The 21,186-nt window shown below is 40.9% G+C and overlaps 1 protein-coding gene across 3 annotated transcripts; it reads left to right on the forward strand.

Annotated features, from left to right (window-relative positions):
* Window positions 1-5,064: 5,064 nt before the first annotated feature.
* Window positions 5,065-20,459, forward strand: KLHL8 (kelch like family member 8; the record flags this gene model as incomplete). 3 transcript variants are annotated; one of them, XM_081999205.1, is made up of 9 exons in its annotated part: window positions 5,065-5,639; window positions 8,929-9,477; window positions 12,062-12,248; window positions 12,948-13,091; window positions 14,233-14,344; window positions 16,447-16,615; window positions 18,514-18,673; window positions 19,700-19,901; window positions 20,336-20,459. In XM_081999205.1, exons 1-9 carry the CDS (start codon window positions 5,430-5,432, stop codon window positions 20,457-20,459), a joined length of 1,857 nt encoding a protein of 618 aa, XP_081855331.1. In that variant the 5' UTR covers window positions 5,065-5,429. The 3 variants fall into 3 exon arrangements, with proteins under 3 accessions (XP_081855331.1, XP_081855332.1, XP_081855333.1); XM_081999206.1 differs by having other exon boundaries at window positions 9,157-9,477; XM_081999207.1 differs by lacking the exon at window positions 8,929-9,477.
* Between the last annotated feature and the right edge of the window lie 727 nt (window positions 20,460-21,186).

Below are 21,186 nucleotides of genomic sequence, written 5' to 3' on the forward strand. Positions count from 1 at the left end.
GCATATGCTTATCTAATCTTGTGGTCAGCAGCACCAGCGTATAACAACCCGCAGAGACTCATCAGGCTCTATATTAGACAAGTGAGTTTTACACAGCCACACCTACAAACTTACATATATTTATATGCATGCAGGCTGTTCCTACTTGAGTCACTTCCAAAAACTCCCTGCTCATAGGGCTACAAACATTGCATTTACAGAAGGCAAATTTCTTATCTCCTTCAATTAAAAGACCCTTCTGTTTTCTGAGTGAGGCTAACTGCCCTTCTCTGCACAGATCATGATGTGATTTTTTTTTCGTCTTGTGGGTGGGTGACCAAAATTACATACAGGATAGTTGGTGAAACTTCACTTGTATCTTGATTTGTCCTTGACTTCTGCCTTCCTTTTTCCATTTTCATTACCACTTCTCATAAAGAGCACTGGATTTATGGGTATCATAATACCTGTCATCTGAACACTGCCTAGTTACGGTTATAGTGGGAGTCTTGGTTTTGTTTCTGTTCTGTATCACTGAAATGTGTTCCTCCCTTGTGTCAGTGGAAGATGATCCCCTCTTTCAGGGGCACTGTCTCCCAAGGTGACAGTGGGACAAGGGGAAGAGGCCATGTACTCCAATGCCTAGGTTGGCTTGTTGGCTAGGATTCCTGGGGTTTAATTTCATGACAGGGGAAAACATGTCCTGCCACTGTCTAAAGTCTTACCTTTCTTTTTGCTTCAGTATTATTTGAGGTACTGCACCTTTACTGAACATAAGTACTGTATGTACTTGAGGAATTTTACACTTAACTCAGTTTCAGATTTAGCTAGAATGTTTGAATCAAAATCACTTTAGGATGTTACCGTTATGTGAATTGCAGCAGGTACAAGATAAAGTACTTGTTGCTCTGACCTCCCATTCCTGCTTGCTTTCCTAAGTTTGATAGTCAGGAATAGCTAGGAGGGGATCCTTGGTGCCTTGCCTGAGGACCAGCATTGAGGGGCAGAACACCAACCCTGGCATCTGGAACAGCTACACTCCGGGAACAGCAGACATCATCAATATTTCTGAATATTTAACTTGAACAAGAAAATTGCTGACCTGCTCTCAGCAAACAATGGGTGAGCTATAAACAATGTGTGGTTTGTTGTTTTTATTCAGACAGTTACTCCTTCATGGAAAGCGGAAGTTGTCAAGCAGCTGTCTGTAAGGAATAACAGATGATGTTATGAATGAGGCACTTCCTTTAGTTTCCTTACACTCTTAGTGTAGTCAGACTGTACCAAGCCTGGAAGACTTAATTGCCAAGATGAAAAGGGAGCACATGTTACTTGAGGTTTTGAATGGCTGTGGCAGTGTTTTGTTCTAGAGATGAAAGACCGTGTCTGTCTAAGTCTGCAGCATTCACCCAGTACTAAACTAACTACAACTGGATGTTATTGTTGCATTACTGTTGATTTGGGGAGCAAATTTGTAAATGGCTCTTCTCTCTGTTTGTGGATTCTTAGTACATAATTAACAGAGCATCATGCACGCTAACCTAAATGCTGATTAGTCCTCCTTGCTAGTGGTTCTTAGACTAGTGAACTTCTGTATAATTAAAGATGTGAAAATACAACTTCATGCTCTTTTCATATGCTATCCCTTTAAGGCTGTGCAATGACAAAAATATTTACCATGCCACTTCAAGCTGGAAGGAGGAGTAGGTTTGGACTTGAAATGTAATGACCTTCATGACTTCTGTGTGACCTATCTTGATGAATCAAGATATTAATGATATTGATCATGAAGCACTACTGAAACTCATTTCTGTTCCATTTAAAATCTGAGAACAGGAACGACCTATAGATAAGCATTCAGATCAGCCCAAATCCGTATTTTCTGCAATCTGTTCTTTCTTTCTGTCTGAGTCGTGATAGATTGTACTACACACTTCAATACATTATCTTAATATTGTGTTTTACATCTGTAATATTACTTCTGTTTGTGTTTAACTCTGGTAATGCACTGTGTTGATAAGACTGACTCTTTACAGAAGTATGGTAGTGGCTCTTGACTTACCTTAAACCTCTGATGGTGAAAATCCCTTGATTTTTCAAATGGACTATATAGTTCATAACAGGGCTATTTCTCAAGCCAGATACAATTAACAGCCAACTGGATATATACAGTGACTTGGCCCTCCTTCAAAGTTAGCTTTACAGCTGTCTTATGGCTACAGCTGGTACTTTCCATAGTAGATGATGATTTGTTTGAAGACTCAAACTGTGAGATGTTATAATTAAGACAAGTGGAGGATTTGTGGGTAGATATCTAAAAAAATTTGGATAATTGAGATGTATCACAGAAACAAGATGCTCCTGAATTGGTGATTTGGGGGAAGAATAAAAATCTTATCTAAGATATTATTATGTGTTACAAAGTCTCACCAAAATGAAACTGAAGTGTGTCAGAGTATTGCTATCTGAGTATTTCCTTGAGGTTATATTAAACATGTTAATTTTTAACATGTTGCAGAAACTTCTTTTTACCTGAGGAGCAGTAACTGATGTGCTGTTATGTTTCCATACACTTATTTAATACTGGGAGCTCCCTTGTACATGTGATTCTTCTATGTATGGCTATGTGCCTGAGTAATGGCCTTGGTCTCCTGTGGTGTGATTTCTAGTTCCCCTGCAATATCAAGCATGTACTTAGTATGTACTAAATATATAAATCCAACTGTGCGCTCAACTTCTTTTCTTACAAGTGAGAACTCAGAGCATCTCCAAGAGCTTCATTTGACATAAGCATCAGATACAGATGAAAAGCATTGCTTAAAATCAGTTACGTTTTGGTTTTGTGTTATTGCTCAGTTTATTTAAAACATAAAAAAAAGTCACCCCAACAGCACTGATTTATCTTAAGACTCATGGGTTTTGTGTTGGTGTTTACAATGGCATACCCAGAATAGGTAGAACATAAACCATCAACCTCTTTTACTGTGAGACACAAAATAGTTTTGGAAAGTGTTTGTGCAGTTGCAGTTACAGTGTAAGGATAAATGTAGCATATATGCCAGATGGAAAAACCTTATGACTTTGGGAGCTGTGAACAATTGTTTAGTAGTCAGTGGCAGTTCTGTCTGAAAGCAGCATTTCTACTCGACTGTAAAAATATTGTTAGGTGGTAAGCTAGGGAGCAGTGAAGTGAGAGGGTCAGTTAAGGACCAAAATAAGCAGGAGTTCCCTAGAAGTGTAGGCTAAAGATGCTATATCTTACCTGTGAATGAATAACACATGATGCCTTTCAAAACCCTTGTACAGCATTTCAACTTCTCTCTTTTTCCTCTTGCTTGTCTATGTTCACTTTTGTAACTTCAGTAGGTTGCCTCTGAAGCTCTGTGTTAGCTTCATATCTCAGTGGTAATAGTGACTTCTTCGAAGGACATGTTAAGCAAACCAAAGGTGGTGAGTACCGTAGTGGAGGATTAATTTGAAGTTAAAAGAGGAGAACTAAAATACAACCATTTTTCCTCCTAATGAACTAGAAAAAACATCTTAGTATAGTAGTTTGTCAAATCTGGCATAATAGAAGTTAAGTTTTCAGCAGAAAAAGGTGTTTCTTGCTATAAACTATGTAAATATCCTGTGATCCGTAATATCTTTGAGGTAGTTTGCGGTTTTGGAAGAAGTAAGATCTTTCTCTTAGATATCTTTTAAAGGAAGAATACTTACCTTGCTTACAGCACCATTAGTGAATATTCTAGGCACGTTTAGATCTTGCTTTAACCTGCCTGGCCCAGTGCAGCCAGCAGCCTTGTCACTGCTCAGGACATGGAGTTGGCAACAACCCTGTGACCTACAGCAGAAATGAGTATGATTGCCTCTAGTCACTCTTGCTCTTTCTCCAGTAGTGATGCATGAGGAGCTGTAAATTTAGTAAGAGGCACAGACACTTCCAAAATATCCCAGAAGAAAATCAGTTCTGCTCCCAGACATGTGACTTACTTACATTTTTGTTGTAGAATAATTTTTTGTTACTTCAATCAGTCCACTTTCTCCAACACCAGAGTCCATGAGCTGAAATCACTGAACTACAGCAGTCATCAACTCTTAGCATAGAATGAAGAATGAATGCATAATAAATTAACCAGAAAACATGAAAACCAAAGCTGGCCAGTGTAAGGAACATGCTACTAAATATGCTCTCCAGAAAGTTTGTCTTAAAACCTTACAAATCCATTTGCTTCCCATGTCAAAATCTAACAGAACTCTTGCTTGTAAGCTGAATCAGTAACTCTATGCTTTCAAACAATATTTCGTTTTTTCTTGCAGACTTTATAATCTTCCACAAAGCATGTGGATGCACAGCCTAACTCTCACTGAGTTGGCTTTCATGGCTTTTAGATAAACAGACCTGAAATGTAAAACATGCTACTGAACTGGGAAAAAATTAGGTCTTCCCCTAATGCTTAACTTTTTTTTGCAAATAAAAATATGGGCTTCAAGCTTAACCTAACAAGCTCACAGTAGTAGGAAGAGTAATATTTGAGTGACAGAAGCAGAAAAAGCCTTCTCCCTATTGTCTCTAGTATCCCTGATTTGTCTTTCAGCCCTGGGAAAGCTGTGATGTCAGAATAACTAAGATTCCCTTAGTCCGAGCTGTATAAATCTTAGACACCTTAAATATCTTCAGCTAAGCTGGATAAAGAGTCTAAAATAAAAGCTAGCAAGCAGGAGCATACTTTGTCATGCTTTAAGTATCAATTTGTTGGATTAATAAGGTTGCTAGATAAAAGGAAGTAATTTTCATTCCAGTATTTTTTTGTGAGTGTAAGTTCTTGTTTTCTAGTTCTGTAGAAGCTTTTTATATTTTGCTTACATTTGCATAAATTCACAAAACACTTAAGGATTGCTTTAGGTTTTGAAGAGACCTAGGAAGGCTGAGTAATAAGTATGTACAAAATACCCATCGGGGTCAGATCAATAGGCTGTCTGTGGCAGCACTGATTAGAGATGCAGTTTGGTACCAAAGCAGCATAGCTGTCTGTGGGCCATGTCCCTTCTGTTCCTCTGCCATCCACAGCAGTGAGATCAGAAATGTTGGAAGGTACATCCGTGCCTTTTCTTTTTCATGTCTTTTTCAAGAAGTTTGGGCAACAAGTTCACAGACATTGGCTTTTCCTAAAGGTACCTGCATAGGATTCTTGACTGTGGGTCTTTTTTCCCTCCTTCTCTTCCTACCTTTCCCAAGTAAGATTATAGGTAGTATTGATAAGATGTAATCAAAGTGTTAGGTACTAGCAGTACCTGCTTTTTGTGGGGTTTTTTTGTGGGTTTGTTTTGTTTTTTTTTAAACAGGAAGATGAACAGAACTTAACTGCATTTTAGAACTTGACTTCTGATGGGCTGGATTTTGTCTTGGCAGGAGTTTTTGAAGATTCACGTAGTGAAAGAAGAAACAGCCAATGGCTTCAGAATCCATGGTCCCAGAGCAGGCAAAACAACATCTGACAAAAGGAAAAAGGCGGCCGCAGCAGCAGCAAAAAACTAGGTCTTCCAACAGCGATGGTGAAGATGACATCTTTGTATTTGAAGCAAATGAGGCTTGGAAGGATTTTCACAGCTCTCTTCTTCACTTCTTTGAAGCTGGAGAGCTCTGCGATGTTACACTGAAGGTGATATTGTCACACATCCATTGCATTTAACAGTCTGAAGATTAAGCTATGAGGTGGCTGTGAATTTGTGTAGGGGTATGGAAGCCATAGAATACCTGTTGGATCCGAGGCATCTCTACATGGGGGTTTTTTTCGTATTTAGGAAGTTGACAGCCTAAATGTAAACACTGAAGATATTGACAGTCTGAGAAGGGAAGGCCGTGACATGGACTTGCAATTAGAAAAAAGAAAATTAAATTATAAAGGATAATTTGGAGTTTTTTCTAGGTCTGATTCAATATGCAATTCACCCAACTTGCCTTCTAAGGAGGTTCTCACAGTTGATCAGTATATTACTGTGCAGTGTCAGCTCCTTGTAGCCTCTTTGTTCTCACACACTTTCATCCCGAATTTCATCTCTATTTTTGCATTCTGTGTTGCTCTGCTAGATCTTTCCTGTCAAACAGGATATCTGGAACAAATCTAACTTCCAGCATTCTCAAAGAAAGAAAAAAAACCAAACCCAGACAATTATGTTCTACGGCTGATCAAAGAGTAAAGGAGGAGGAAGAAACCAGTTTTATGATTCTTCCGTAGCATTGCTTTAATGCATTCTTTGTAACTCAGCTGTATGTTACTTATATAGTGATCATAATAAATTTATATCTAGCATCTGTAACAGTGGTTGCTAGCACCTACAAATATTAAATATGGCTTAGCTAGACATCTTAGTAGTGCAAGATAGTTATGTAAGAAAAAGAGATGAAGCATAGCTCTTATACGAAGAACAAATGACAGATGCCTTTAGAAGAAGTTGTTTGCCTGCCACTTTTACTATTGGCTACTAACAGGGAAAGTCCTTGACAGATGTGTGTTCCTGGTGCTCCCCTGGTAGGCACCTCATCTTTCTAAAACATTTGGGAGACAAAGGAAATCTCTGAGAGGAAGAGGGCCTCTCTCTCCCTTCTGCTGCAGTGGACGACAGAAGTAGAATAAGCAAGAAAAGTTTTCTGTTCTGCTTCACAGCAGCTATTAAATTGCCTGTCACCAGGCACTGAGCAGGCAGTAGGTGCAGCAGCAAGTCAGTCCAGTGGCTCATAACAGTTGAGTGAATGCTTATACTGAAGCTGTTCTGGTCAGCACGAGAGCTGTGAAACAGAACTTGCCTGAGAGCTCATCATTGGGTCTTTCTACATCTGTTGTTTTAAAAGGCATTTTGGGGAAGAAGGTTCATGTCAGAAATCTTAACAACCCTCCTCTTCCCTTCTCTTGACCTCATCCTCGTCTTTCTCCCTTTCCACCCACCCTTGCAAAAAAGGCAGAAAGTCTTATTTTACAAACATAAGTTAAATGTATACTCCTGCTAGGGAAACTGGGCTTGGAAAATACACTTTACTGTGGCTGCAGTTTAACTTTCCCTAAATTAGGCTTGTATTAATGTTCATTTGTATTATTTGTGTGGACCTACTTTGGTAATTTAAGAATATTAGATTGCATGACTTGGCTTCCAGCCCTCAAGTAGAGAATATAATGTGTGGAGGCTAGAGCAACCTGTACATCTTACTGTAAAGCTTCCTAAACCAGTGATTTTCAAGTAACTGGTAACTATATCTTGAACTAGGATTTTCTAGAGGGCTTGATTTTTCTTTCTGTAGTGCTCAGACATTTCACATGTTTGCTTTAAGAACAATTACTTCTCTACTGAATTTTCTGCTTTTGTGTGTGACCTCTGATGGTGAGCGATTCTGACGTTGCTGTTGTCAGACCAACTATTGATTGGGAACTCTGGTTTAGAAATAGCAAGAACATGCTAGATATTTAAAATTAAGCAGATTTGGGTAAAATAGTGAAGGCACTTAATTTAAAAGAAAGATCTAATTAGAGTGAGATGATGGACAGAATAAAAATCTTTAAAGGTGAGAATGGCCTAGGAGCTTTCCCTGACATAGCAGACCAGCTGGTAGCATCTTTTTGCATCAGTACTGTAATTAGGTGGAGTGCTGACACTGCAACAGCGATAAACTGTGGGAGGACACAGGGAGACTTCCTCTGCTCCAAACAGTTAAAATCTGGAATTTCACCTACAGTATTGCTACTGTCATATGAACAGCTCCCTGTTAGAAGGCGGAGAGTGGCAGATGAATACCATCTGCTTTTCTCCTGTTGGTTTAGTTTTTTGTTCATTTGGTAGGTCTATGAATCGTTCCTTCTGAAGTGATCTAATTAACTCTCACACTGAACCAGCCATCTTTCCTCTCTTTTAATCTGCATACTCTTTCATGTGTGTTTGCTTTCTGTATTCAACTTACTGCTCACCAGGCAGGTTACACTTGTGTTGATAATACACACTTTTTAAAAGGATGGAGAAATTGCATATTGAATCAGAGCTAGAAAATACTCCAAATTATCTTTTATAATTTTTTTTTTAATTGCAAGACAGCTCACTGTAACACCTTCATCTGAAAATGAACATGTAATTTAAGTCTGTCAGTGTAACTGGTTGCTTAAGTCAGCTATCCCTTTATGCTAGTGCAAGCGGCAGAATGACAAAGGCTGTAGGAAACCACTCCTGTAACACAAATCAGTGGATTGTTCATTTACCGTCAGTATTTACGTTCTTTTTTAGTGTAACTGAATTCTAGAATTTTGTAAGTGAAAAGCTTATTTTGGGCTTTCTCATCAGAATTTTGAAAAATACTTCGTGTTTATGGGGAATACACTATCTTTTGTGGCTAAACAGCTTCTAAAAATCTTAAGGTGATTGGTAACTTCTAATAATCCTTGTAATAGCTGTTATTACTGCAGTTTTACATGAATTTGCTTCTATAAACAACATCATTATCAATTCCTCAACAGTAGTAAAAGTCCAAAGGTTTAAATTATGTAGTCTAAAAATGTCACTTTACAATTTTCCACCCCCTTTAAAGTCTCTGAATACACATAAAACAAAAAAGTGCCTAGGATTCTCCTCCTGCCTCCAAGATGCATCTAGAAGGATGATGCATCTAGATGAAACATCTAAGGATGTTTGATATCAAAAATAGGACACAGCTCTTAATGAAAAGCAAGTTCAGTGCATCAGTGCTATTGCTTCCTTGTGTTATGGCCTTGCCCAACTCTGGCAGCCAAGTTACAACTTGGATCTGCTTGGGATACATTGATCTAATGTCAGAAGTACAGGGCAAATGGAGTTAATTTGTTTGAACAAATTACAGTAGCTCAATGCATATCGAGTTCAGAATTCTTATTCGTAGCTGAAACTGACATTCCAGTAAAAGGCTGGGGGTGTTTTTTGTTCTTTTTTTTTCAGGTTGGTTCAAAGCTTATCTCCTGCCACAAACTGGTGTTAGCTTGTGTTATACCTTACTTCAGAGCCATGTTTCTTTCGGAAATGGCTGAAGCCAAGCAGACGTTGATTGAAATCAGGGACTTTGATGGCGATGCAATAGAAGACCTAGTGAAGTTTGTGTACTCCTCTCGGCTTACTCTGACAGTGGATAATGTCCAGCCTCTCTTGTACGCTGCTTGCATTCTTCAGGTGGAACTGGTAGCAAAGGCGTGCTGTGAATACATGAAGCTGCATTTTCATCCCTCCAACTGCCTGGCAGTCAGGGCCTTTGCAGAGAGTCACAACCGCATTGACTTGATGGACATGGCCGATCAGTATGCTTGCGAACATTTTACAGAAGTGGTAGAGTGCGAAGACTTTGTGAGTGTGTCACCACAGCACCTCCATAAACTCCTGTCCTCCAGTGACCTGAATATTGAAAATGAAAAGCAAGTTTACAATGCTGCTATCAAGTGGCTGCTAGCCAATCCACAGCATCATGCTGTGTGGCTGGATGAAATACTTGCTCAGGTAGGCCAGACCGATGTGCCGGGTGCCTGTCTCATCACTGGCTTAGTTGTATAATCAGCTGTACTTAGGTAGATCTCAAGGTGAAAAATGTTCTTAGCAGTTGGTGTCTCATCTGGTATTCACAGTTGTGAGTTGACAGTGGAAGCAGTTTAGATCTCTTGAATATCAGAAAGAAGTCATATTCTCCAGTTTCTGTAGTGAAAAGAGTACTCATGTTATGCTCATGGCTGGGGGATGGGGAGCCAACAAAAAGCTGCATCTGTGTTAGAGCAGAAACTTCTTAGATGTACACATAGTGGAGAACATAAAGCCATCACTTCACCTGATTTGATACTACTACAGCCTGAAACGCTTGGTTCCCTTGATGGTAAGTATTTGTACTTAAGAATTGAGAGCAAAGCTGTTTGAGGAGGTTTTTTATGTGGTCAGGAAAGTAAAACTGTAACAGATGTGTCACATCAAGTCATGCTATTTCTAGAATGTTCCATATATTTAATTAACAAAAGAAAGACCAAGATGTGTTAGCCCTACGAGCCAGCTAGGATACATATGCTAGACCTTTTAAGACTCACTAGTCTAGCACTGCTTGTTACCAGTAGGATCTGAAAGGAGTTTGCAGTTTAATTGTCTAGACTTGATGCAAGTCCACTGCTTCTGAAAGAAACACAGAGATGTATCAAAAGGTCACTCATCTGAACCTACTTAAACACCCGTCAGACTTCCTCCTGTCAAAGCATTAGGTATTTCAGTTATTTAAGTTCCATATGTGCTAGGTATGGGAGTTTAAAATACAGTATTTGAGACAGGTATGGAGAGCCTGTGCTGGGGAGGAAGGGGATATATGCCATGAGCTGCAAAATGCCCTATGTATCTTAGCAGGTAGGATCAACTGTGCTGGAGTTCAGTGACAACTGAAACAACTTGAATATTTTGCATTTGGCAGAATTGCTAATGTTGACATCATGTGAGTAACGAGAATGCTGCTGTCACTGTCTTCATGCATCATTTTTCACATTTTCTGGTGAAAGATCATAACTGTCTTCCAAAAACCTTCAGTTTCATCTAGACTAGCATGAGTTTTTTTGGTACAGAAAAAACCTTCTTTAGTATACTATCACTAAATTTACAGGCAATGAAATTTGAGATTTAAAACCAAAAAGATTAGTTTTTATTGCCCAGTTGTGCTAGCAGATAACAGCTTTATTCTGTTCATGGAAACCAGAGTCTAGAATGAAGCAATGAAAAAGTAAACCCCTTCCTGTAAATATGGGTTATTTGCCAGAGTGTGTGGAGCCATCAGTTGATTTGGACATTATTGCTAGCAGAAAAACGTGACTGGGCTTCTTGACAGTTATTATCCACAACATGGTCAGCCTTATGGGTTTCGCTGTTATAATGAGATTCTGAATTTGTCAGCCTTGAGTTCTTAACCGCATCACTAACTAACTTGATGAGTCTATTAGCAGGGCTACGGTGGTGCTTTTAATCAGCCTAAAATAAGCTGGGCCAAAGTAAAGGAAGAAGTGGGACTAAAAGTAAGTGGGTAAGGAAGAACTGGTTGAGATGCTTACTTGAAGACAGGGACACTTGTCAGCTACATAACAATCAACAGCACCATTCTGATGCTCTGAGAAAGCACCGGAGATACTGGACTTCTCCTTCACTATTGCTGCTGAGCTAACTGGGAGCTGCTTGACAGCGTTAACTTCAAACCTTCAAAACAAAAGGAAGTCAGATGGTGGTTTACTTTACTTCCCCCATTAACACCTGTGCCACCTTTGTGCCTGACTATACTTCATATTCCTCACTGTTTCTCTCACAAAGACAAATGAAAGGTTTGCTGAAATAAATGACTCTGGATAGGAGAACATTTCAAGGTGGTCTTAGAGAGGCTGACCTTATGTCAGATCTGCCCCATCACTGGGGATTACTCTGGGTGGTGACCACCTGTAACCTCACCCAGAAAGAGCCTTCCATTCCTCAGCCTGGTCACCAGCTGTCTTCTGGGAAACCATGGGAAGGATTTGGGGAAGGAAACAAGTAGCTTTTTTTTTTTTAAATCCTGTAGTCTGTCAAGTCCACGCTAGAGAAAGGTATTACTGCACTAGTAATACCTCCTTAATAGACACTTAGTTCATGCTGACAGTGTTTTCTTTTTGACTTGCCACCCAAAGAAAATGAACCATTCTAGCAAAAGCCCTCTTACGCTGGCATAGCAATATGCTGTAAATTCACAGCTCACACGAGCTATCCTGGTAAAATCACAGATGCTGCCTGCGCAGCGCCAGGCTGGCACAGTTGCAGTACAGGCAGCAGCACTTCTCCTTCCTCCGCTCAGCCTGGGCCAAGGGACAGTTCGCCACTGCTGCTTAAATGCAAATGCTTGTAGCAAATGTTAGTCACCAAAAAGAACTGTTCATATCGCCGTTATTCTGGAAAAAAAAAAATGAAAGCCGCTTTCTTTAGTGAAGAGTGTGGGCTGCCAGCTGGCTCAGAAGCTGCCATCTGTTATGCGTGCGTCACTGTAAATGGTGAGACTCAAGTCAGTTCAGCCAGTTACTCCAATTGTGTTCATTTCTGTCAGGTACGGCTGCCTCTCTTGCCCATTTGTTTCCTTATGGGTGTTGTGGCAAAGGAAGAGATTGTCAAGCAGAATCTAAAATGTAGGGATTTGCTGGATGAAGCAAGAAACTACCACCTTCACCTGAGCAGCAGGGCAGTGCCAGACTTTGAGTACTCCATTCGCACAACACCAAGGAAGCAGACTGCTGGTAATTAAATGTGTGTCTGATTATCCAGTAGGGAGTGGTGTGGAGAAAAGGTGGCACATCTGTGTGAGGCTAGATAGCTTGAGTATAAATGGTTGTTAATGACTTTTAGTGCAAAATTGGGAAAGCCTTTGTGAACCTCTCTGGTAATCAGGTAATGATGTGCTGCATTTTCCTAGCAGAACTTTAGCAGTCATTTTCATTCTTTAAAGCATTGTTTATTTATCCTGATCAGCTCTATCTCTATTAAAGCTAGAACTGCTAAGTATGTTACAACCAGGCAGTATGCACAAAGCTATGCAGAAAACAGTGGACATCCCTTTTGGTTCGAGAAGGTTGAGCTAACTTTTAAACTCCTTGGCTAACCTACACCTAAAGTGAGTGATGAATATTTGACTGCAAATCCTAATTTTTACATTGTTCTATTTAACAAACAATCTATTCATCGCCCTAAGCAAAATCACAAAAATCATATTTAAAATATGCATTGGTTTTGCAAGAGCATAGATAAATAGTTAATTGCCATAGCAGCACGCCAAGCAAAGGCCAAAATCCAGCATCCAGTTGTGCAGGGCAATGACCGTGCCCCTTGAAGTGAAATACAACTTTTCCTGAACTACATAATTTTCAGTTCATTTTGCTATACAACTTTATTCCCCATCTACCTGCTAGTTTTCTGGAAACCTGTTTTGTCTTCTTCAGGTGTGCTGTTTTGTGTTGGTGGTAGAGGTGGATCCGGTGACCCATTTCGCAGCATTGAATGTTACTCGATCAGTAAGAACAACTGGTTCTTCGGCCCCGAAATGAACAGCAGGAGAAGGCACGTGGGTGTGATCTCTGTGGGAGGTCAGTAACACTATTCAAGCAATGCTATTCAAAAGGCACTTGTTTGCTCCTTTTGCTGAAATTGGTACTTCTACTAAATAAATCTGTCTTGCAATGGCTTAACTGTTGGATATTCTTCAGTTTAGTTGAAGTCGTTTCCCCATGAAGGGGTTTTTGATTCTGAAACAATCTGAGAGGATGCTTACTGAAAAGACAGTACTGCAGTGAGAGAGCTGGGGTTGTTCAGCCGAGAGAAGAGAAGGCTCCAGGGAGACTTTATTGCAGCCTGCCAGTACTTAAGGGGGCTTACAAGAAAGATGGGGACAGACTTTTTAGCAGGGCCTGTTGCAACAGGACAAGGGGTAGTGGTTCTAAACTAAAAGATGGCACATTCAGACTAGATACAAGGAAGAAGTTTTTAACAATGAGGGTGGTGAAACACTGGCACAGGTTGCCCAGAGCAGTGGTAGATGCCCCATCCCTGGAAACATTCCAGGTCAGGTTGGATGGGGCTCTGAGCAACCTGATCTAGTTGAAGCTGTCCCTGCTCATGGCAGGGGAGTTGGACTAGATGACCTTTAAAGGTCCCTTCCAACCCAAACTATTCTATGATTCTATGAACCATATATAGCCTCTTACCTTAATAGGTGGTTTATATTTTTTTTAATCCATTTATAAAGAAATGGCCTTGCACAGCAGAGTCACCCAGAGTTTGCTAGCTCCCTTCATACTTAAATCCGTACAGGCAAATCACTTAGACCACAACTCTTCCAAGAGCAGACCTACCTTTATTTTTGGGTCTCCATCTTCTGAAACCATGTCCGTGCAGTCCAGAGCAGCTTAGCACCTACAATGTAACTTTTTCTTGTACACAGTAGCCCCTCTGCTGCTGCAGCAGAACAGAGGTTTTTTTTTTCCCCATAGAAGACGTGGAGAGACTGATATAAATGTCCAAAACTGATAGGAAGAATGAGAAGACTTTTTTTGTCTACATATCTCAAGCTTTGTATAAAAGTCCAAGTTAGAACAGATCTCTGAAAACATTTGAAAACTTTAACTTTTGAGTTTTTTGTGTCCACATAGGCAGGGATATTACACAAATAAAAACTGAAATGTTGCCAAAGAAACAATCTCTGTATCTAAATATGTGTACGTGTTTCAGGTAAAGTCTATGCAGTAGGTGGACATGATGGAAATGAACACTTAGGAAGCATGGAAGTATTTGATCCGCTCACAAACAAGTGGATGATGAAGGCATCAATGAACACAAAGAGGTATGTGTCCCATGATGCAAAATTTAAGTCCTAGTCTGTGATGTATCATTTCTTGCTGATGCTGAAAAACATACTGTCTGTCCTGCCTTTATTTGGGTTTCCAAACTGTGCTATTTTTAGGATTTTTTTTTTCCTATTTTGGGGCTTTATGCTATCAAACACCTTTATTTACTAGCTCTAAAGCAAACACAAATCTGCATCACATATTTGCACAAAGTTGTGTGTAACATACTGTAAGTATTTCAGTGCAAAACTGCATAATCCCTTTCTCTAGGGAGAGGCCCTGGCTGGTAGCATTGATTATGTTTACGCTTGGGCTTTCTTTTGTCACTTTATTACCCTTTTCTTTTTTTCTCTTTTGGTGGGTCTTGCTCCTCACACTCCATCTGTGCTTACATTCTGGTATCTAGGGCCTTTCTCCTATGTCTGATAAAGAACTTGAAACTGATTAACTGGTTCAGTGGGTTTTGTGCTCTTTTTAAGAATGAGCAAGATAACTGCCAGCAGAACATGCACAGTAAAATAATTCATGCCCAGGAAACCAATAGCTGCCTATGTTTTTTCCACAAAACGCCGGAAGCACTAAAACACTGAAAATCAGATTGAGGATTTTTCTTGCCTGTTGACATTTAAGATTCTTTTAAGGAGCTACTGGACTCACAGATCTGTACTTTTTTGTTTCTGCTGCCATTTAAATCAACGTCCTTCATTCTACATTCCATTTTGTTATTTGTTGTTTCTAAAAGCATCATGTACAAGTAGGAGTATCATACTGAGCATGGCTACGTCCTAAAGCTATTTGTAGCTGTCACCCAATCAAAGTAGAAGCCCTAGACTTCTAGAAGTGGCTTCTGGCTTCTCGTCCTCCCGCCTGCCACCACCCCAGGGCATATTCTTGGCAAACATCAGCCCTAGATTTCTGTGATGTTTCTTACTTGGTACCTTGGTAATTGAAAGTGCTGCCGTGCCTTGGCTCCGCTCCTCCTGTTCATGGAGGTGATGTTGGAATACTTAGTTGAGAAAAAAATGTCGCCATTGATGGTGTCTATGTTAATCTGCTGAGGCAACTTAGGATAAGCCCAGGCAATTGCCACAACGTTTGTTCTGTAGAAAGATTGTGCCTCCCTTGCTCCTGCCTAGGTATCTGCAAACTTGCCCTCTGTGTAATGAGGCAAGAATGTTCTCAGTGAAATGGTAAATCACCTGTCTTGGTAGTTGAAGCAGAAACTTCATGTTTACATCCTAGACCAGACTTTTCATTCTGTAGTACTGATTGTACTCTCATATTGGTAGATTGAATAGAAAAAAATCTGACAACTATTGTAACACAGACTTAAAATAACAGAATGGAAGAAATTGCAATTACATCTTGCTAGAGTTCAATCATGTACTATCTAGCAAAGGTTTGCTTTTTAATATGTATTAATATCACACCCCAAAAAATCATTCCCAAATTTTAGCAGCAGCTATACCAACAAAGTTAAAACCAGCAGGTTTTGGTTCTCCATCAGATTCAATAAAACAAGAATGGAGGTGTAAAATTCAGTACCAAGACAGAGAAATCACATCATAACTAAGATAATCTCATATATCCATGCATGTAAGTAGAGGACTTGGGCCTTGGGTGACATTCAGTCCTAACAGTATTCCATGCCCCTCACAGTTTTTTTTTTAGGTGGTTTTTTTTGGGTTTTTTGGGGGGTTTTTTTTGGTTTTTTTTTTTAAACAGGAGCTTTGTCTTTTTGCAGTCTAAAAATATTCTCGCTGCAACAGTCCTGTTCATGGATCACACGATAACATACAGATGCCTAGGGAAGCTGAGGTGAAGTTAAGATAAAGCTCTAGAGCTCCTCTTAGGAGAGGCTGCAAACATACAAAAGACTTTCAGGATAAAGCTGCAAGACTGACACAGGTGTGCAGAGGGCCAGACACAGTTACTGGTCATTTTGTATTATTAACTTACTTCACTTTTTAAATGTTCATTACTTTTTTCCCCCATAGTTTGAAACAGGTGCCAGTCAGGTAATATTTAACTCTTGTCTCTTTCCCATTCCCTTTCCTTAAGAATTTGCACTGAGGTATTGATCCTATGGTTTTCTTAGGAGAGGAATTGCTCTTGCCTCCCTTGGTGGCCCCGTTTACGCAATAGGAGGTTTAGATGACAACACTTGCTTCAGCGATGTGGAAAGATATGACATTGATTCTGATCGATGGAGTGCAGTTGCACCAATGAACACTCCCAGGGGAGGAGTTGGCTCTGTAGCCCTTGTGGTAAGTGACTGTTTCCTCCCAAGTCGGGGCCAACTTGATGGGCCAACCTGCTTTTACAAGGCAGAACACAAGATTTTAAACACAGCTGGTGGGTCTCAGCACCTGCAGTTATCAAAATCCTATGGAACCGTGCAAAGGGTGAGAATATTTATATATTTGATACACTCATATCAAATTGAACTGCACTCCCTGTTTCAATAGTATCTATCTGAAGTACTGGGAGCAAGTACCAGGACCCTTCTAACAGTATCAGACTAATGCTTCATGTCTCATTCAGAAGACTCTGGTTTGTCATGGTTACTAGGTTTAAAGGTACGGAATGCATCTACACTTTAATCCCTCTGTCACCATGTATACTCTGAAATTATCTATCTGCAACACTATGCAACTTTTTCACTTTTTTAACTGGAAGACAGCATTTACAAGTTGTCAGAGAATGAAGTCTGTTGTTGGAATTCTTAGGACTGTATGGCTGTATCATGTTTTCCTATAATTTTAACATTGCTTATGAAAAGCTGAGTAAATAAGAATCACAGAATCTTTGGCTTGGAAGGGACCTTTAAAGGTCATCTAGTCCAACCCCCCTGCAGTGAGCAGGGACATCTTCAAGTAGATCAGGTTGCTCAGAGCCCCGTCCAACCTGACCTTGAATGTTTCCAGGGATGGGACATCTACCACCTCCCTGGGCAACCTGTGACAGGGTTTCACCACCCTCGATGTGAAAAATTCTTCCTTATAGCTAGTCTGAATCAGTTCTCTTTTAGTTTAAAAGAGAGTACAGGCCCTGCTAAAAAGCCTGTCCCCATCTTTAAGCCCCCTTAAGTACTGGGAGGCTGCAATAAGGTCTCCCTGGAGCCTTCTCTTCCCGAGGCTGTGAACAACCCCAGCTCTCTCAGCCTGTCCTCACAGGAGAGGTGTTCCATCCCTCTGATCATTTTTGTGGCCCTCCTCTGGACCTGCTCCAACCTGTCCATGTCTTTCCTGTGCTGAGGGCTCCAGAGCTGGACGCAGGACTCCAGGTGGGGTCTCACCAGAGCAGAGTGGAGGGGCAAAATCCCCTCCCTCCACCTGCTGGCCACGCTTCTTTGGATGCAGCCCAGGATACAGTTGGCCTTCTGGGCTCTGAGCGCACATTGCCAGCTCATGTCCAGCTTTTCATCCACCAGTACCCCTGAGTCCTTCTCAGCAGGGCTACTCTTGATTCCTTCATCCCCCCAGCCTGTATTAATACCAGAGGTTGCCCCAACCCAGGTGCAGGACCCTGCACTTGACCTTGTTGAACCTCATCAGGTTCACATGGGCCCATTCCTTGAGCTTGGCCAGGTCCCTCTGGATGGCATCCCATCCCTCACGCATGTCAACTGCACCACTCATCTTGGTGTTGTCTGCAAACTTGCTGAGGGTGCCCTTGATCCCACTGTCTATGTCATTGACAAAGATATTAATCAGTACTGGTCCCCTGAGAGATACTGCTTGTCACCAATCTCCATCTAGACATTGAGCCATTGACCACTGGATGTGACCATCCAACCAATTCCTTGTCCACCAGTCTACCCATGAACTACATTATCTCTCCACTTCAGAGAGAAGGACGTTGTGGGGGACCGTGTCAGAGGCCTTGCAGAAGTCCAGATAGGCGACATCCGTAGCTCTTCCCTTGTTCACTGATGCGGTGACTCCATCATAGAAGGCCACTAGGTTGGTCAGGCAGGACTTGCCTTTGGTGAAGCCATGCTGGCTGTCTCAAATCACTTCCCTGCCCTCCATGTGCCTTATAGCATAGCTTCTAGGAGGATCTGCTCCATGGTCTCCCAGGCACAGAGGTGAGGCTGACAGGTTGGTAGTTCTGACATAAACATACATTGCAAATAATCTTTCGCTGTACAATTGTTTTCCAGAACCATGTTTACGCTGTGGGTGGCAATGATGGTGTAGCATCTCTTTCCAGTGTGGAGAAATACGATCCCCATTTGGATAAGTGGATAGAAGTGAAAGAGATGGGTCAGCGAAGAGCTGGCAACGGTGTCAGCGAGCTCCATGGCTGCTTATATGTTGTCGGTGAGTAGGGATATGTGTCATTTTGTAGTGCTGTTTCTGCCAAGTACTGGCATTTGGAAGAGGCTGTTGTTGCTAGATGAACTGGGGAACAGATAGACCTGTTCTGTACATAGTGTTCTTGGTCAGGAGAAGAAAGCAAGCACAACCAGGGCATGCTTAAGCGAAGGTATGTTAGTAAGGAAATAAAAAGCAGCTCCTAATATACATTTCAGGAGGGCTGTACTCTTCAGGACAGTATGTCTATATAGAAAATCCTCTTGAGACTCACTAATCTTGAGTTTCCTTTTAGGAAAATTATTTTTAAGTTCACACACTTTTCAAGCATTCTAGTTCTATTTTGAATGTAGACAACAGTAGCTTTTTCTCATGGTGATTACACTTATTCCACGGCCTGTTGTCCTAGGCCTGTCTTGTTCTGCTCTACCTTGCATTTACCTGCTTTCCTGAGGGAGGAAGGTGCCCGTTTGGTCTGCCGTAGTGTTGCGGAGCTCTGCCTTGTGTATTATCATAATCATGATTAAAAAAGTTTCAAGTAAAATGCTTCTCTGACAGCTGCCCCAGCAAGGGGAATGCATCACTGATGTCTGTCTTGAGGACTTTTTTCCTACTCAAGTAGAAGAGGTATTGATCCTGCAATAGCAGGATCCTGCAATAGCACTGCAAGAGCATGTTTTGCTTAAGCCAAAATAAGATCAGTACCATCCTTTTACTGGTCTTAATTTTTTTTATTCCAATTTAGAAGCTGTTTTATTATAACTATGTGTAAGAGGAATTCAGGGAGGAAAATAATAGAAATACCTCTCCTTGCAACTCAAGTAGAAGAAAACTATCACTCTTGGTGATGCTTGTACAGTGACAGGAGGGAGAGGTGTTAGGTTCTAATTTTTAGGAGCTTGTAAAAGTCATGTAAAGTGACAGAGCTGGACACTAGCCCACTGAATGCTGAGAATAGCCTGATAATGCCAGTCCTGGATATCACTCACACTAGAGGTGGCTAAAAACCAATCATGTGATAATTCTTTGCAGGTGGCTTTGATGACAACTCTCCACTGAGCTCAGTGGAGCGGTTTGACCCACGCAGTAACAAATGGGAATATGTAGCAGAGCTTACAACTCCGAGGGGTGGCGTTGGCATAGCGACACTGATGGGTAAAATTTTTGCAGTTGGAGGTCATAATGGCAACGCATACCTGAATACAGTGGAAGCATTCGATCCCATAGTGAATAGGTAATTAAATTTTTTTAATTTGACTTAATAAGACAATTAAATCTGCCTATATGAAAACACAACATAATAGAAATAGTATGCAGCAGAAGCCTATGTTTCTGGTAATAATTGAGTAATATCCATGACTAGTGACGCAGGAGTGCTTCTTATGGCACTGTGTTGTTCTTGTAAATATTTAAACACTTCCTCCTCATCATCCCTTGTCCTCTTCCCTTCATTCAGTAAGAATCTACATTCTTCTGGTTGTTTCAATCCGATTTTGTACTAAATTTACCAGAGAAGTAAGAATAATAATCTGGCGATGTGTGGTTTTGTGCAGAGTAAACAGCTAGGCTGTACAGTAGCATTTCAGGCACAGGAAAGAAATACTTCCAAGTTGCTCAGACAGGACAGGAACTTACTTTTCTTTTTTTCCCCTCTGCCATCTTCTTTAGGTGGGAACTTGTGGGCTCTGTGTCACACTGCAGGGCAGGGGCAGGCGTGGCTGTGTGCTCTTGTCTCAGCAGCCAGATTCGGGACGTGGGCCAAGGATCCAGCAACGTTGTTGACTGTATGTGAGCTCTATGGCCTCCTCCAAATTCCAGAGGAATGATAGCAGGGAGGCACTGCGGAACTTTTAAACACCGTGTTTTATATGGTAGGTTAAGAAATAAAACCAATACATTTTCTTTGTGAAAATGTTACCTTCTAGAACTGCAAAACTTTTGGTGGCTTTCTATCAATAGTGATACAGAAAAGCCTGTGAAAACATGGAATAAAAGTGTGACTCACAGGAGAAAACCTGCCAAGAGCTGCAATCATCCCATTTTTAAGAAGTTGTAATTTCAGAATCATCTGAGGCAGCTGTTGTAGGGACTGTAAACCAGGCAGGGGGTGAGGAGAGAGAGAAGCAGTTAGTACTGCTTACCCCTTACCCAACAGCCCTGCTGCATGTTTTCTGGAGGACTCCAGTGCCATTTAATAGAACTTATTTTCAGGAATGTAGTCTTAAACATTTCCTAATTGTACAAGAGCTTTGTAACACAAAGCATCTCAAGTTTTAGGAGGTAACAACATCCCTGTTGCACACTAAGATAATGAGCAGAGAAGTTCACTGCCCACCTCCCAAGAGACTGCTGACAGCAGTGGAAATTTGCAGGTACTCAGTCTGAAACCTGTCTTTCAAAGTACTTTCTGAAGCTAATACACCTGTCAGAAAGCTGAAAAGATTCTTGACCTGAATTAGCTGCTGCAATACTAGAATTCTCAAGTCTTCAAGAAAATCTATAGTAACTACTCCCCTGCA

The sequence above is a fragment of the Phaethon aethereus genome (assembly GCF_964289735.1).
Source record: "Phaethon aethereus genome assembly, chromosome: 4".
Taxonomy (NCBI): domain Eukaryota; kingdom Metazoa; phylum Chordata; class Aves; order Phaethontiformes; family Phaethontidae; genus Phaethon; species Phaethon aethereus.